General features: G+C 46.5%; 1 protein-coding gene across 1 annotated transcript in view; it reads right to left on the reverse strand.

Moving 5' to 3' along the window:
• Positions 1-13,420, reverse strand: part of LOC140420953 (T-box transcription factor TBX22-like) — a 33,433-nt gene extending 20,013 nt beyond the window's left edge. The window contains exons 1-4 of the mRNA XM_072505146.1: positions 12,040-13,420; positions 11,254-11,395; positions 10,407-10,508; positions 8,780-8,954 (exon numbers count right to left, since the gene is read on the reverse strand). Coding sequence (XP_072361247.1) covers positions 8,780-8,954; positions 10,407-10,508; positions 11,254-11,395; positions 12,040-12,190 — 570 coding nt within the window. The 5' untranslated portion in view covers positions 12,191-13,420. The remainder of the gene's footprint in view (positions 1-8,779; positions 8,955-10,406; positions 10,509-11,253; positions 11,396-12,039) is intronic.
• Positions 13,421-16,472: the final 3,052 nt, after the last annotated feature.

Below are 16,472 nucleotides of genomic sequence, written 5' to 3' on the forward strand. Positions count from 1 at the left end.
TTTTGGTGGGTGAAGGCATTACGTGAGCCTCCGCAGTTGGATGGCTCTACGGCCAAAGCCTCGCGGGTGACTCCTCATGAGGTGAGAAGACCACTTAAATTGATCAAAGCGAAATTGATGAGTCAATGGTCGGAGACTATATTGTTGGACTATGTGTCAAACTTTAGGGAGAGATTAACTGGAGCTGGTGAGTTGGCTAGAAAACATTTAAAATTGTCACAGCATGTGTTGAAAATAATGTGATGGATAAGAAATCAAAAATTTGTGGTTTAGTTAGTGGAGAGCAAGTATTAATATTGTTACCAATGGTAGGTGAACAATTAAAAGCAAGATTTAGTGGGCATTATCAAATTGAAAAGAAATTGAGTGAGATGAATTAATTGACAAGAATGGAAGGTAAACTCACAGAATGTAATATTCTCAAAAGGTATTCTGATATAGAAGGAAAGAAGGAGGAGGTAATAATCATTGAAACTCAGGGAGAAGAGATAATCAGATGGTTCTGAATTTGCCATTCCTCAAATTAGATTGGACGATAAGGAAGTGATAAGAAATTGGGATAAATTATTGAGTTTCCTTCCGGGAGAAAGTCAAAGTGACCTGAAAGTGTGATTGCATTCATATAGAGCTACATGTGAGAACAAATTAGGAAGTACCAAAGCAATTATACATGATGCAGATGTAGGAAACACTACTCCAATTAAGCAACATACATATAGGCTCAATCCACTAAAGTTGACACAGGTACAAAATGAGATTGAAAGCATGCTTAAGAATGATCTAATTGAAGTGAGTTGAAGGAATTGGAGCTCACCTATTGTGATGGTACCAAAATCAGATGGAATGCAACGATTGTGTGTGGACTATAGGAAAGTCAATGCAGTTACGAAGTCAGATTCATACCCTATCTCTCATTTGGAAGACTGTTGAAAAGGTGAGACAACTGAATTTTACCAAACTTCTCTTACTTAAAGGAGACTGGCAAGTACCTCTGTCAGACAGAACTTAGGAGGTTTCAGCTTTTGTGATGCCAAAATGTCTGTATCAGTTTAAAGCTATGCCATTTGGAATGAAGAATAAGCCAGCAACATTCCAAAGATTAACCAACAAGGTCATTTTTGGACTAAACATCTGTGCAATGTACATTGGTGATTTGGTGGTGTTTAGTCACATACATGTACACTTTGTCACAAACACACACACACGCACACTGTCACAAACATGCATGGTCACAAACACACATAGTCAGAAACACACAGTCACAAGTATACAGACTCACTGTCACAAACACATCTAGTCCCAAAAATACACATTCATTGTCACAAATGCACATGGTCACAAACAAGCACTGTCACAAACAGATTGTCGGAAACACACACACACTGTCACACACACAGTCACAAATACACATAGTCAGAAACACATATACACTATCACAAACATACACATTCACTCACAAACACACAATGTCACAAACAGACTCTGTCAGAAACACATATGGCGGGATTGTCGCAAAAAATGACTATGTGCCATTTTGGGTGAGAATTGTGGGTGATTCCCGCCGGGTGTATGGGCACGATCCAGATCGCAATTCACCCACACTTAGTAGTGCAAACAATGGGGCAGAACGGTGGCACAGTAGTTAGCAATGTTGCCTCACGGCACCAAGGACCCAGGTTCGATTCCGGCTCTGGGTCACTGTCTGTGTGGAGTTTGCACATTCTCCATTCTTTGCGTGGGTTTCAGCCCCACAACCCAAAGATGTGCAGGCTAGGTGGATTGGCCATGCTAAATTGCCCTTTAATTGGAAAAAATGAATTGGGTACTCTAAATTTGGATTTTTTTAAAAAGAAGTGCAAACAATGACCACCCCCACGTAAAACACAGCGAGTCAGAGTCCCCAGGCATCTGATTCGCCTGACTCGGTTCACTGTGAACGAGGGAGAGCAGCATTTAAATGGTCCCTCAACACTCACTCCCAGTCAAACTAGGAGGTTGTCAGCGTGGAGATCTGCTCCTCGATTTCTGGATTCCGACCTGGCCAAGCTTCTGGTTGCTGTGGAGGCGAGTCAGAGCACCCTGTACCCCTGCGGAGGTAGGAAACCCAACAGCATGGTGGGAAATGTCACCTGGGAGGCGGTGCAGCTGCAGTTAGTGCAGGCAGCATGACCAGGAGGACCACCATCCAATGTAGGAAGAAGATGAACGAGTTCCTGTCAGCTGTAAGGGTAAATTGCACCTCTCTCCTCCTGGCATCAGACCCAGCTGCCACCCTTTAATTCCCAAGCCCCTTCCCCTTCCCCCAATCCACTGGCTGACAACTTGCACCCTCCAAATATCCAACCTCCAAGATTGTTCCTCAGAACCCCCTGGCACTCACCATCACAACCCCTTATGTCTACATGCGGTGCCCACACATGCCACCTACTATACAAAACCTTGACCCATCAGTCATGCAGCTCACAATTCCACTCTTTGTCCTCACAGGAGAAGATAACCATAATAAGAGCGAAACCCTAGAGATCTGAGTCCTCACCCCCTTATGGGAAACAAACCCTGGAGATCGCAAGGTTGCCCGAGGAGCGAGCAGTTACCGACAGTGAGGTTTACCAGCACCAGTGAAGTGAGCATCTACTACACTTTCATCCAGATGACCTGTCTCAATTGAATTGCTTATTCAGAAGACCCTTGTCCTTTCCTTTCACTGAACCCATATCCATTGTCTTGCAAGATCACCATCTGATGAGGCTGGATCATTCAAAGTCTCTGCCACCCCTCCCTCTGCCACCCAAGTGACCACCTCAGAGGAGAGCTCTGGGGAGAACATCAACAATGCATCACCTGCACCTTCCACCATCACAGCGATACACACTCGATGGGCCACATTAGCAGACAGACTATCCGGTGAACACCACAGGCCTGCTGATGCACAACAGGTGGAGGCAGGAACATCCAAGCAGTCGGAGGGCTGCTGGATCCCAGTCCTCAGCTGGGCGCCATCCAGATGACGAGCCTCTGGACAAGGTTCTCCTCGAGCTGCTACAGATGATAAGCCAGAGCCGTGAGGTTCAGGAGGGGGTGTCAGTGACATTTCTGCAGATTGGAGGAGTTCCAAAAGCTCCAAGTACAGGAGATGGTGCTGGCATTGTGTGGCACCCAGGCCAACACTGCTAGGGTGGTGACCACAGTGGAAAGCCTGGAGCATGATGTCCGAGCCATGGGTGTGGTGTCCAGGCATGGCTCGGTCACTGGCGACCCTGGCTGAGGGCCTCGACATCATGCCTCATTCGCTGAGGGACATGCCCCAGACATAGGTGGACATTACTGAGGCACTCCAGAGTGTGAACCAGTCACAGAGGGCCACCGCTCAAGGCATCAACACCATGGTGCAAACAATAGGGCGTCTCCAGGTCTGGCAGAGCCAGAGCTCACACCAGCTGCACCTCCGTCCCATGGGGTCACCCAGGGTCTTCGGACCTCCTCAGGCAGGAGGAAGCACTGGAGCCCATCCCAGGTCCTTCCAACAAGGAGACTCAGGCAGTCTCCAATCCTTTAGACTCCCTCCCCTCTCCTGACAACTGCGCATCTCAAGGGCAGCAAGCAGAACAGGGAGGCACAGCGACACCATGACATCAGTAAGTCGGCCTAGGCATTAAAGGCCACAGAGCATGGAAGGCAGCAAGTGTTGTGTTTGGTGTTCGTTGTCCAGCAAGGAGTCTTCCGAACTGCTTGTGACTTGTCCAAACCAGGATTCTTTATTGAATCACGCGAGGTGAGGTAATGATCTGATACAGAGCAAGTTATCATGGAGTTTCTTTATACTCCCCTGGAACTATCCTTGTGTACGATTGTCCTCATGTACGTCTTATTACCGTCTGAGGATCACTGGGATCTGCCCTCACTTAAATCTGAGTGCCTTGTCACCTGACAACTGTCTCCAGACCACATGGTGAATCTGTACAGCCACCTACTGTTTGGAAGTCGCACCACCAACTCTCTACTATATAGTTTACAGGCATATCACCACAGCAACCTCCACCTCTCATGTGCATCCTGGCGACACACCTCAACATAACGCAAGACTACGGAAAATTAAGAAGGTTTGGGAGCACTGAGTGGGCACTGGGGAGGTCAGTATGCATAGTTTTTTTATTTGTTTGTGTTTTTTTAAATTTAAAGTACCTAACTCATTTTTTCCAATTATGGGGCAATTTAGCATGGCCAATCCATCTAGCGGGCACATCTTTTGGTTGTGGGGGCAAAAACCCACACAAACATGGGGAGAATGTGCAAACTCCACACGGACAGTGACCCAGAGCCGGGATCGAACCTGGGACCTCGGCACCCTGTGGCAACAGGGCTAACCCACTGCGCCACCATGCTGCCCCTCAGTATTCATAGTTAGGGGGAATGGATAATTGTAAAACCAGTAAAATATTTCACACCTGAAACATGCAACAGCTCTGCATTTTCTCCCCCCATCTGGAGTCACTTCCTGCTACAGGTCACCCAACAAACGGCACTGGTGAGAGCCTCGGAAATCCACAATGCCCGACATCAAGCCCCATCAATCACTGGATGCAGATGTCCACCCCACGCCACACCCCTCCTCCACCACAGTGGTCCAAAATAACTAGTTCCCGATGCAGATTCCATCATGAGGATGGGAGCCAGCGCACTGCAGCAGAAAAACAGGAGTCACACTTAATCAGAACCTAAGAAGGACCACAGCTTTGCTCACAGCGAGTGGCCATCACCCTCTTACATTGAATAGTGACCCACTGACTGTGCTAACACAGGGCCATCACCTTGCTGTGATGTAACATAGATCCTTGGAGGGGGAGGGGTGTGAAAGGGGATATGGGAAGGAGAACCAGGGACATCAGGGAAGAGGCGAGGTGATGTGGGGGGATGTTGAGTTGATGGACACACCGCCTTGTATCATGCGAATCTGGAGGCTATGAAGGCCTCCCTGGTCCTCCTGCAGTGCCGGACCCTTGCCGCCACATGTGCTCAATCCTCCAGCTCCTTCTCGTCCTCCAGCCCCTCATGGCCCTCCTCCTCAGAGGCCGCATGTTCCTCCTCCTCTTCGTCCAGAATGGTGCTCTGCTGTTGTGCCAAGTTGTAGAGGGCAGAGCACCACAAAGCGGGATATGTTCTGGGGGCTGTATTGCAGGCAGTGGAATCCATTTTTAGCAGCCTGATGCACTGCTCAATGACAGAATGGGTGGCAGGTGGGCCTCATTGTGGCGGGACTCTGCTCCCATCTCAGGCTTTCTCACTGGCATCATCAGCCATAACGTCAGCGGGTATCCCTTGGCACCCATGATTAAGCCCGTCATCCTGGGCTGGTCCTCAAAGACACAGGAGTTCTCCAAGTGCCCCAGGATGTAACTGTCATGCACGGTCCCAGAAACGTGGGGACACTTTGGGAGGAACAATGGTTAGCTCTGCTGCCTCACACTGCCAGGGACCCGGGTTCAATTATGACCTTGAATGACTATCTGAGTGGAGTTTGTACATTCTCCCATATTGCGTGGGTTTCCTCTGGGTGCTCCGGTTTCCTAACACAGTCCAAAGATGTGCAGGTTAGGTGGATTGGCCATGGGAAAAGATTGCCCTTAGTGTCCAGGGATGTGCAACTGAGGTTGGGTATGGGGATAGGTTGGGGAGTGGACCTGTGTAGGGTGGGCTTCAGAGGATTGGTGCAGACCTGATGGGCTGAATGGCGCCCTTCGACACTGTAGGGATTATACGCTTCTATGGAAAGTGTGCACACGTGCATGACCCTTCGACAGTGGTCACACAGGGTTTGGAGGTTCAGGCTCCCTGGACCTGGGGAATCCCAGGCGGCAGGATTAGTGAGCCTGGTCCAGGTCGGAGGTTGTATAGTCTGATGCCCGAGCATACAGAGCATCCATCAACACCGGCGACATGCGAGCTGATGACGGTGAAATAACACACAATTAAAGGCTGCAGTGTCCTCCTCCTCCACAGGGTGCCATGTCCGCGAGGTCGTGACACAGGTGCTGCACTGCCCCGGTGTTGAGACACAGTCTCCTGCGGCACATGATGTTCGTCAGCTCATTGTAGGACCAGCGAGTCCTGTATACCCTCACTCGTCTTTGGTCTTGCCTTCTGGCACCCGCCGTAGTCTGATGGATGGCCGGGTCTTGAGCACGTGCAGCCCCCTGCTGATGTGGTGCAGGTTCCAGCCTGCGTTTGCCTCAATGGCAATCTCACTGATGAGATTAAAATGAATGTAAATGAGGTGTGATCAGTTTCTCATACTTTCTGGGCAATATCCTGATCACGCCAGCTGGAGTGGGGTAGGAGAATGGTAAACTGTTTGGTGCTCGAAGCGATTCCCATTTTAGGGCTCACCCACTATTCTCCTGATATAGAGAATTGACGCCGGGCGCAATGTGACCAAAGAATCGCCTCCATACTGTCACAGACACAAACACACTGTCACAAACACATGCTGGGCGCGATTCAGCTACCTACCCCATTGTGACAGTCGGGGATCCAAATGCAACAGGTGAACCGCACGCAAGCCCCTAATCGGGCTCCAGGTCGGTCGCCGGGCCGATTGCGAGTCCCGTGATTCACTCTGCCTGGCGTTATCGGGATCTCACCCTCACTGGGCGAGATTCAGATCTGAATATTTAAATGAGTCTAACGGTTCATTTAAACACCCGGACCCGGTGCCTGGGACACCAGCCATGCCTGGGAGACCTCATTGACACGTTGGCACAGTGGTTAGCACTGCCTCCTCACATTTCCAGGGACCCGAGTTCAATTCCAGCCTCGGGTGATGGTCTGTGTAGAGTTTGCACTTTCTCCCCGTGTCTGCATGGGTTTCCTCCGGGTGCTCCGGTTTCCCCCCACAGTCCAAAGATGTGCAGGTCAGGTGGATTGGCCATGCTACATTGCCACTTAGTGTCCAAAGGTTTGGTGGTGTTACTGGTTACAGGGATACGGTAGAGGCGTGGGCTTAAGTAGGGTACTCTTTCAAGGGCCGGTGTAGACTCGATGGGCTGAATGACCTCCTTCTGCACTGTAAATTCTATGATTCTATGAAAAAAGTGGGGGTGGGCCTGAAAGTGAGGGGAGATCGTGTCTGCCTGACAAAATATCACAATATACAGACTGTCACACACACTGCCATATACAGACATTGTCACATGCAGAAACTGCCACAGACTGAAAGAAACACACACAGACACTGTCACAAACTGTCACAAACACAGTCACAAACACACGCTGTCAACACATACATTGTCACAAACAGACATTCATATGCACTGCCACATGACAGATTGCCACATGCAGAAATTGTCAGATTATACACTGTCACAAACACCCACACACTGTTACAAACACACACTTTCACAAACACACACTGTCATAAACACACACAGTCACAAACACACAAAAACACACGCAGTCACAAACACACATGCAGTCACAAACTGTCACAAACACAAACTGTCACAAACATACATACATACAATCACCAAAAAAATTGTCACAAACACACACACACTGTCACAAATGCATCTACTATCACAAATACACACTCACAAACACAGGCATACTGTCACACTGATACTGTCACACATATTCACACTGTCACAAACACACTGTCAGAAACGATCACACAATGTCACAAACACAAACTGTCACAAATACAAACTGTCACAAACACACCATCACAAACACACACTGTCACAACAACATTGTCACAAATACACGCGTGCTGTCACAAATACACACTGTCACCAACACAATGTCACACAGACTGTCACAAATAAAAACACACTGTCTCAAACATAGTCACAAATGCACACACACTGTCACAAACACACCAACATTGTCACAAATACACACACTGTAAGAAACACACAGTGTCACAAACACACATTGTCACAAATACAAATATAAATACACTGTCGCAAATACACACTCACAAACGCACACTGTCACAAACACATACTGTCACAACACATTATCACAAACACACACTGTCACAAACACACTGTCACAAACACATTGTCACAAATAGAAACATTGTCACAAACACAGTCACAAACACATTCACACTGTCATACACACATTCACAAACACACAGTCATAAATACACAGACACTGTCACAAACACGCACACTCACAAACACACAATCACAAACCCACACTGTCAGAAACACGCACTTACTGTCACAAGCACACACTGCCAGAAACACTCACACATTCACAAACCCACACTGCCAGAAACACATTCATAAGCACACACTATCAAAAACCCACACTGCCAGAAACACATTCACAAACACACACGATCACAAACCCACACTGCCAGAAACACACTCACAAACACACACTATCAAAATCCCCGCACTGTCAGAAACACACTCACAAACACACACTATCAAAATCCCCGCACTGTCAGAAACACACTCACAAACACACGCTATCACAAACCCACACTGCCAGAAACACATTCACAAACACACACTATCACAAACCCACACTGCAAGAAACACATTCACAAACACACACTATGACAAACTGTCAGAAACATGCACTCACTGTCACAAACCTACACTGTCACAAACACAAGCAGTCACAACACACACACAGATTACTGTCTCGCGCACACTCTCCGTTTGCAAATTATTGCTTTCAACAATATTTCCCCTGTTTGTGGTTGTAGAAACAAAATGGTTTTGGACCAGCATTTCTCAGATGAGGTTAAGATTGGACACTGAATACTCACATGTCCCTTTTCATCCATGTCATTGTTGGTGAGTTTCACCCGGTCAAAGCTGACGACTTGCTTCATCCAGGACTCCCCTGAAGCTGGCGAGTCAGGGTGCACGTACAGCCGGGGGGTTAGCGGAGACTGTTCCGTGTTCCCGGCCACCATCCATTGAGAGCTGTGGTACACATACCTGTAAACAGGCAGCACACACGCGGTGAACATCTGGGGAGACTGAAAGGGGCGGGGTGGGGAGGTGGTTGAAGCCAAGGATAACGGATGTGAGAATTATAGAACAATGCACTGGAGGAGGGAATTCGGCCCGTCCTGCGTGTGTCAGTTCTATCCCATTAGTCCCACCCCCTTGCTCATCCATCACACGGTGCTGCAACATTCGCTTCAATTATCCATCCATTCCCTTTAGAAAGTCATTATTAAATCTGTTCCCAGCAAGTGTCTTCGCCGTTCATTCCCGTTCATGATAACTTGTGTTTAGAAAAAAATCCTTTTGAGAAACATCTGGGATTGCTGATCCTGCAGCCACTGGGAACAGTGTTGTCTTATTTGCTTTCTCAACCGCCTTCCCCATTTTAAACATGATCAAATCTATCTCCTTGAGCACCTCTGCTGTGTGGCCGTTTTAGAGTCATAGAGCTCTACAACACAGAATGAGGCCCTTCAGCCCATCATGTCTGGGGCCCATCAAGCGTATTCCTATTTTCCAGCACTTGGTCAGTAGTCTTGTATGCCTTGGCGTTTCAAATGCTCATGTAAATACTTCTTATATGTTGTGAGGGTTCCCACCTCTATCACCCTTTCAGGCAGTGAATTCCAGATTCCTGCCACCTTCTGGATGAAAAAGTCTTGTCTCACATCACCTCTAAACCTTAAATCTGTGCCCCGCCACTGAGGAAAAGTTCCTTCCTATCCACCCTATCTATACCCCTGATAATTTTGTCCCCCTCAATCATGACCCCTTCTCTGCTCCAAGGAGAACAACCCCAGTCTAACCAACGTCTCTTGATAGCTGCAACTCTCCAGCCCAGACAACATCCTGGTGAATCTCCAACCTCTCCAGTGCAATCACACCCCTCCTATAATGTGGATTCCAGAACTGCACACATAGCTGTGGCCTAACCAGCGTTTTATACACTTCCAGCATAACCTCCCTGCTCTTACATTCTCCGATAATAAACGCAAGCATCTATGCCTTCATAATCACATTACTATCTCTCCTGCTGGATTCAGGGATCTTTAGATATGGACCCCAAGGTCCCTCTGGTCCTTCCTCGGGGTTCGGGTGTATAGAATCCACAGTCTTTATCAGTTCTGTTTGTATTTATTTCTAAACTGATGAGCAACACGCGTTATGCAGAGCGACCCACTCTCAGGATGTGAAATCCGGTCACGTAACTGAATCCGAACATTAAAAAGCGACTTGCTTCAAAAACTAGCTGTTGAAAACAATACAGTTGAATTTTAATCGTCGGATCGAATGTTATAGGCTTTGAAATAATAGTATATAAAAGGCAAGTCACAACATAATCCTTGCCCTAATGTCAGTGAAGGACATTCGTGTTATATGTGTTAAAGGAGTAAGTGTCAGCAGAGCTAAATGAGTTGGCACTATATTGTGCTGCTGTACCTGTATCTCTTAGAATCCACGGGGATAATGTCCATGGCGATATAATATTGTTTGGCGGCAGATAGACCTTTGATTTTCACCCGCACGGCGGGAAACATGCGCCTGCAGACAGGTAAAGCACCGTTAGATCTCGCTACTCCGCTCTCAGGCCGTCCCAAATTCCGAATTTCAACATTGTACTGAAGGGAGTCTTTGCTCCTCCTCAGAGAACCCGGATCCCTGATTCTGACCATTTCTAATCAAGGTTATTGACTAACTGGGACTGAATCAGGCACGTGTGGAGATTCCCCTTGCTATTAGGAGGGGGGGAAATCCCAACATTTCCCCGTAAGTTTTACAGCAACACCACACTTCGGCAGCCCTGCTCATTGGAAACGAGGAAGGAACACATCGTTCCATCTCTGATAGGCAGCGCCACAAACATAAATATCTTCCGAATATTTGAAACGAATTAATCATTAATGCGTCTGTTTCCATGCAGCAAGGGAGGTAATCGTGTGTTTGTTTTTTTTAGCAGCCTGTTATTTCCAAAACTGAAAGCAAACGGGCTGTCAGGGAAAGCGAGACTCTCTCAATCTGGGGACGGCTGGAAGTCACAACTTTATCTGAATGGGATTAAGAAGCGAATCCCCATTCTAGATCAGAAAACAAAACCAACCTTTTTATTCGGTGCTTGTTTTATAATTTGCCAAACCCGAGTTCCCCGAAAACATCCACATTTCCTGATTTAGTTACCACATGAAGACAGAACAGCCCAGAGAACATGAAATACAATGCACTGATACAATCGCTGTTAACAGCTCTCCCTGTGCATCGTGCATGGACCCAGTCTCTCTCTCTCTCTCACCTGCCAGCTTTCGTAATGATCATCTCTGTCCCAATCTCGTGGAATCGTTTCCAAAGCTCCATTCCTTGTAGGTCTACTTGGAAACCTCTCGGGTCCCCCCCTCGGCAATTGCGAGGTTGAGTCCTTTGGCCTCTCGCTTCCTCTGCTCCACCAACGAAATGCAAAACACCAAAGGCAAAAAAGTCCCCGTTACAACAAAAAAACAAATCCAGAGCTAAACCATGTCCAACGCCACGGGTTCGACACCCTGTCATATTAACCCCCCACCCCCCACACACACACCCCATCAACATCCCCAGCTGAACGTTACCTCCACCCCAGCAAGTGACATTACAGTTGAAACAAAAACACAAATAAAGTTCATTTAGAAAGTTCCAAGAAACTTGGAATCTGGATCTGGGATCATTTTTTAAATAAACGTTATCCACATTAATTTGCTCATGGGGTATAGACAGCAGATATAATTTCAAATTCTGATTATTGCGGCTTCCCACCTTTTTAATGGAACCTTGATTTCAAAGGGGGGTATTGAATTATAGATTAAAACATAGATTCAGCAAAAGCAGAACAAAAATATGGAAGTAAAAAGCAGAATTTGTATAAAAAATAATAGCCGAATTACTGATAGTAACTAGATTAGAAACATATTTCAAAGTCTTCTATTTGGAGTCATCCTGTGCAGAATTAGAGTGGAGAAATGTGAAGATAGCGGAGATTTTCCGCTATTGTTTGCTGCGAGTTAGTCTGTCTCCCCGCTTCGATCAATATTAGACAAAGTTGACTGACCAGATTGTTCCTCTTCTCTCTGCCTGGAGCTCTCGGGGTGTTTCAGCCCATCTCTCACGTTCTCATCCTCGGTGTCTTCAAGTTTCCTCTTCTGAGAGCCCCCCACCAGAGATTCCACAGAGAAAGCGTGAGCGCGGGAACTCAGAGCCATCGGGGGGTGGGGGCCCTTACCATTCAATCCCGGCCAAGAGGCGCCAGTCCCGGGGGCGAGAGGAGGGGGAGAGAACGGCGGGCGCGTCCGGGTCCAGCTGGGAGACTGAGGAGATTGGCTCTGCGTTCCAGAACGAGTCCCATTCCAGTCAGTGGGAGGCTTGGACTCTCTGCATCGCTCCTGGGCAAGGGGGAGCCTTTCGTGTCTCCAATGTCACCCCCCACCCCCTCCCGGCAGTGCCAAGTGCGCTTCGGGAGGGCTAGGACTCATGGCCCGTTGAAGTCAAGCCAGCAGCAACACCTCAGTGCAGCCAAGGGCGAGTGAAGCTTCCCTAATTATAGCCAAGGAAGAGCGCCTATCCTTGCTCTGGCTGGATGTGGAGATAATTGCTAGCAGGCAGACCTGCCTGTCCGGCCATACAATATGTAAATATGGGCATGTCCAGATCACCGACACGTTTTATTAGCCCTGTGACAAGTTAAGATCAACTTTGGCAAAGAACTCATCTTCAAAGGGAAATGGCCCAATAAGAGGAAAATCTCCAGTAACACTGTCTACAACTATATATACAGAAAAGATACAGAACACATAATGTGTGCTACACACACACATATGTGTATATCTATATGGGTGTGATATACAAGTATGTGGGGATATGCATGTATTTATGTCCATATAATCATTGAAACGAGATCCAATCTTCTGAAGTTTCCATTGCTCCTTCTAACGCAGTTACAGCAACACAATTTACCCCGTATTTCAGTTCGTCCCATGAGTTGATGAACAGGGCCCTGAAATAACAAACAGGGGACCTCCGATCTCTCTATCCTAAGAATAGGAATGTGTCCCCATGTTGAGGTTACACGATGCAAATGAAATCAATACACGCCGTGCTCTGGAACTCCGAAACCAACACAGAAACTGCACCGTCTGCATCCGGGAAGGAGATTTCTTGGCGGTGTAGCTCCCTCGGGTTGCAGGGCATGAGCAAAATCATCAGCTCTCATTCCGGCGCTGGAGTGTGGCGAATGTCCCCTTGGACCCAAGGGCGCGGAAATTGCAATGGGGGAGCGACTAGCAAGTGAAACCCCACTTGGGCATTTGACAGCCAGTATCGTTTGTATTTTCAGCAGCAGCAGGAGTCTGTAGCAGCTCCGGCTCTGGCCTGAACGAACCGCTGTCACTTCGGCCAGACCCTGGTTCACAACGCGGCGAGTTGTCTCTCTGCCCTTTTGCTGAAACATTGAGCTCAGTGTTGACAGCGGGACACGCCGGGGTCAGTGCCTTCAGATCCCAGCCCAGCTATACCAGCAGACAGAGACACAAGTATCCGTCTAACTGCCGATCTTAACTAGTGCGAGCTGATTTTACAATTATTCGAGCGACTCTTTTCTCCCCCATTAACAAGCGAATAATCTCAGAAAATTCGCAAAGATAATTTCAGAGCATGACTTTTCATTTCAATTCCATTCCTTCTTCCGATTAGACTTGTGCGCGTTTTTTCAAAAGATACATTTTCGACTAAATAACTCAACCTTCTCAGTGCGGCTAGAACCCGTCAAGAGAATGAAGATGCTGAATAATTATTTGTCTGACTTCAAGAATCAAAAAAAAAGTCAAGAGATTTGTATAACAAATAAAATCAGTATATTTTCCCCACAAAGTTATTTCAGAGTTTTTTTCTGGGGGGAAACTTTAATATGAAAATGTCTTGTTGCAGAACGTGAGCATGAATTAGGATGAGGAAAGTGGGGAAGAATAAATAAGTTAGAATACTCTACAAGTGTTCTTGATGAGATGCTCAGTGCCTGCTATTTGACATCAATGTTTGGGCGTAGTCGATATAGTATATGCATGGATCCATCTTAACTCCAATCTGACTGGAAGTATGTACTAATAAATCCAAGTGGAGAGGAGTTACAAATCAGTCAGAGGCTGACATCGACTTTGACAATTCAATCCCCCCCCCCCCCCCCCCCCCACTCGCAATCGTTAAGACTCACCAGAAAATTCAATTTCCAGAAACCCATTTGAACAAAGGATGAGATTGATACAAAAAGGCGGGAGAAACCTATCGGACCCAGAACCGCAGAGAACAGGGCCCCGTTTGCAACGGCTGGAGGTATCGAATCGGTTCTGTTGCAGTATTCGTTAACAGGAAAAAGGCATCTTTATATTCCTGGACCTCGCAAACACACCAATTCATTGCAAACACGAAAATCTCCCCAAACATTTCAGCAGGGAAAATTCAGGTGGCAATTTGTACCAAACGAAATCTATTTTCCTGACACGTATACCGGGATCGATTCTTTAATAAAGATTCTCGTGCTGAAATATTAATTGCTGATGGAATCAGTTTTAGTTTATGAAATGATTTGATATTCTAAATGTGGATTTTGTTTTCATTTAATTTTCGGCATTGTTCAGATGCAAGTGAACTAGGATTCGTTTCGACACCTTGTAACATATGTAACAAAAAGGTTTACAATTCACCACTGATTCACCTCGTATCGATTATAATGTTTCATTGTTTTTACAGTTTAAAAAACATTCGACCTGGTGTTTTCACTGGTGAATTTAACACGCGTTTGTCTGGCCAGGCAAAATAAAAGGCAGAGTAGGAATAACATAGGGCTCGGACGGAACAGAAACACAGCTGACTGAGGTGTAACTGGTTCCATATGTAAAAATATTTTCTTTCATGGGAGCTGAATGCATGTGGACAAGCAAATGCTGCTGAGAGGATGTGGATAGCTTTGCGGTAGATTCTCGGTTTCCTTTCTCCATTTCAACGGGATTATTTTAACAATTGTTTATACGTTTGGTTTATTGAAACTGACCTAATATTTCCAGCAAGCTGTACCTGTGACAGCCGCGAAAAGCAACGCGCAAGCTGATGGGGGCTGCGCTTTCTCTTTTTAAGCTGAAATGTTTTATCTATCAATGAAGTCAAGCTGAAGGCCCGCAGTTCGATACGGTCCACGCGGCTTGCGGGGAAAGGAGGCACGGGTATCCATTACATGTCACTCCTCTTTTCACCAGGCGCTCTGAAGGAGCGGGCACTGTCTCCTTGCACATCGATCACCGTCCCTGAACAAAACTCATTTAAACCCAAATTTGACGGAGCGGAGAGGATTTGAAAGTTAACTATTGCAAGGCAGTTCGAGACTGCATGCTACACTCAACAATGTGGTCGATTTTAAATGATCACTGCATTTTTATGCATGTGTGTGCTTATGTGTGTGTGCGTGTGAGTAAGTGTCAACGTGTGCCTATCCATGTTTGTGTGTATATGTGTAACTGTGTCTTTGTGTATGTGTGACTGTCTTTATGTGTTTGTGTGTGTTTATGTGTGTCCGTGTGTTTGTGTGCATATGTGTGTGTTTGTCTGTATGTGTGTGTCGTATGTTTATGCGTATGTGTTTGTGTGCCCGCGTGTATCTTTGTGTGTTTGTATGTGCGTGTGTGTTTGTGTATAGATGTGTGTGTTTGTGTATATATACGTTCGTGTGTGTTTGTGTCTGTGCATATGTGTTTGTGTGTATATATGTTTGTGTGTTTGAGTGTGTATCTGTGGCGGATGTGTTTGTATGTAATTGCCTGTGTGTTTGTGTGTATGTGCTTGTCTGTGTGTTTGTGTCTGTATGTGTCCGTGTGGATGCGTTTATGTGCGTGTGGGTGTTTGTGCCTATGTGTGTATGTCTATATATATGTGTGTCTGTGTGTATCTGTCTGTGCGGGTGTGTTTACGTGTTCTTGTGTGTGTGTGTGTGTGGGGGGGGGGGGGGTTTGTGTGTGCCTGTGTGTATATATGCGAGTGTGTTTGTGCACATATATGTCTGTATGTATGTATTTGTGTATGTGTGTGTATGCTTGTGTGTGACTGTGTGCTTATGTGTCGAGTGTGTATGTGTGTATGTCCGTGTGCGTGTCTGTATGTATGTACACGTGTGCGTATGATCTGTGTGTGCGCATATATGCGTGGGTAGACGTGCACATATGCATGCTAGCGTATAAAAGCCTTTTAAAATGTATACATAAGGTCAAAACTGTAATTCATTATGGAGGTCCGTCACGTTTTTATTTCGTTAAACACCGATGCAAAGTGATTGAGTTCAAATTACAACGATCACATTTCAAACAGATTCGACAGGAATGAACTGTCCCATTTATCTTCTACAACAGTAAGTGGCTTTTTAAAAAACAAAACAAAAACGCCATTTCTTGGTAATGGCTAAAGAAAATGACCCCTGAATTACTGAAAAGTCTAATCGATTCCAAA

This window comes from Scyliorhinus torazame, chromosome 5 (genome assembly GCF_047496885.1).
Source record: "Scyliorhinus torazame isolate Kashiwa2021f chromosome 5, sScyTor2.1, whole genome shotgun sequence".
NCBI classification, from domain to species: domain Eukaryota; kingdom Metazoa; phylum Chordata; class Chondrichthyes; order Carcharhiniformes; family Scyliorhinidae; genus Scyliorhinus; species Scyliorhinus torazame.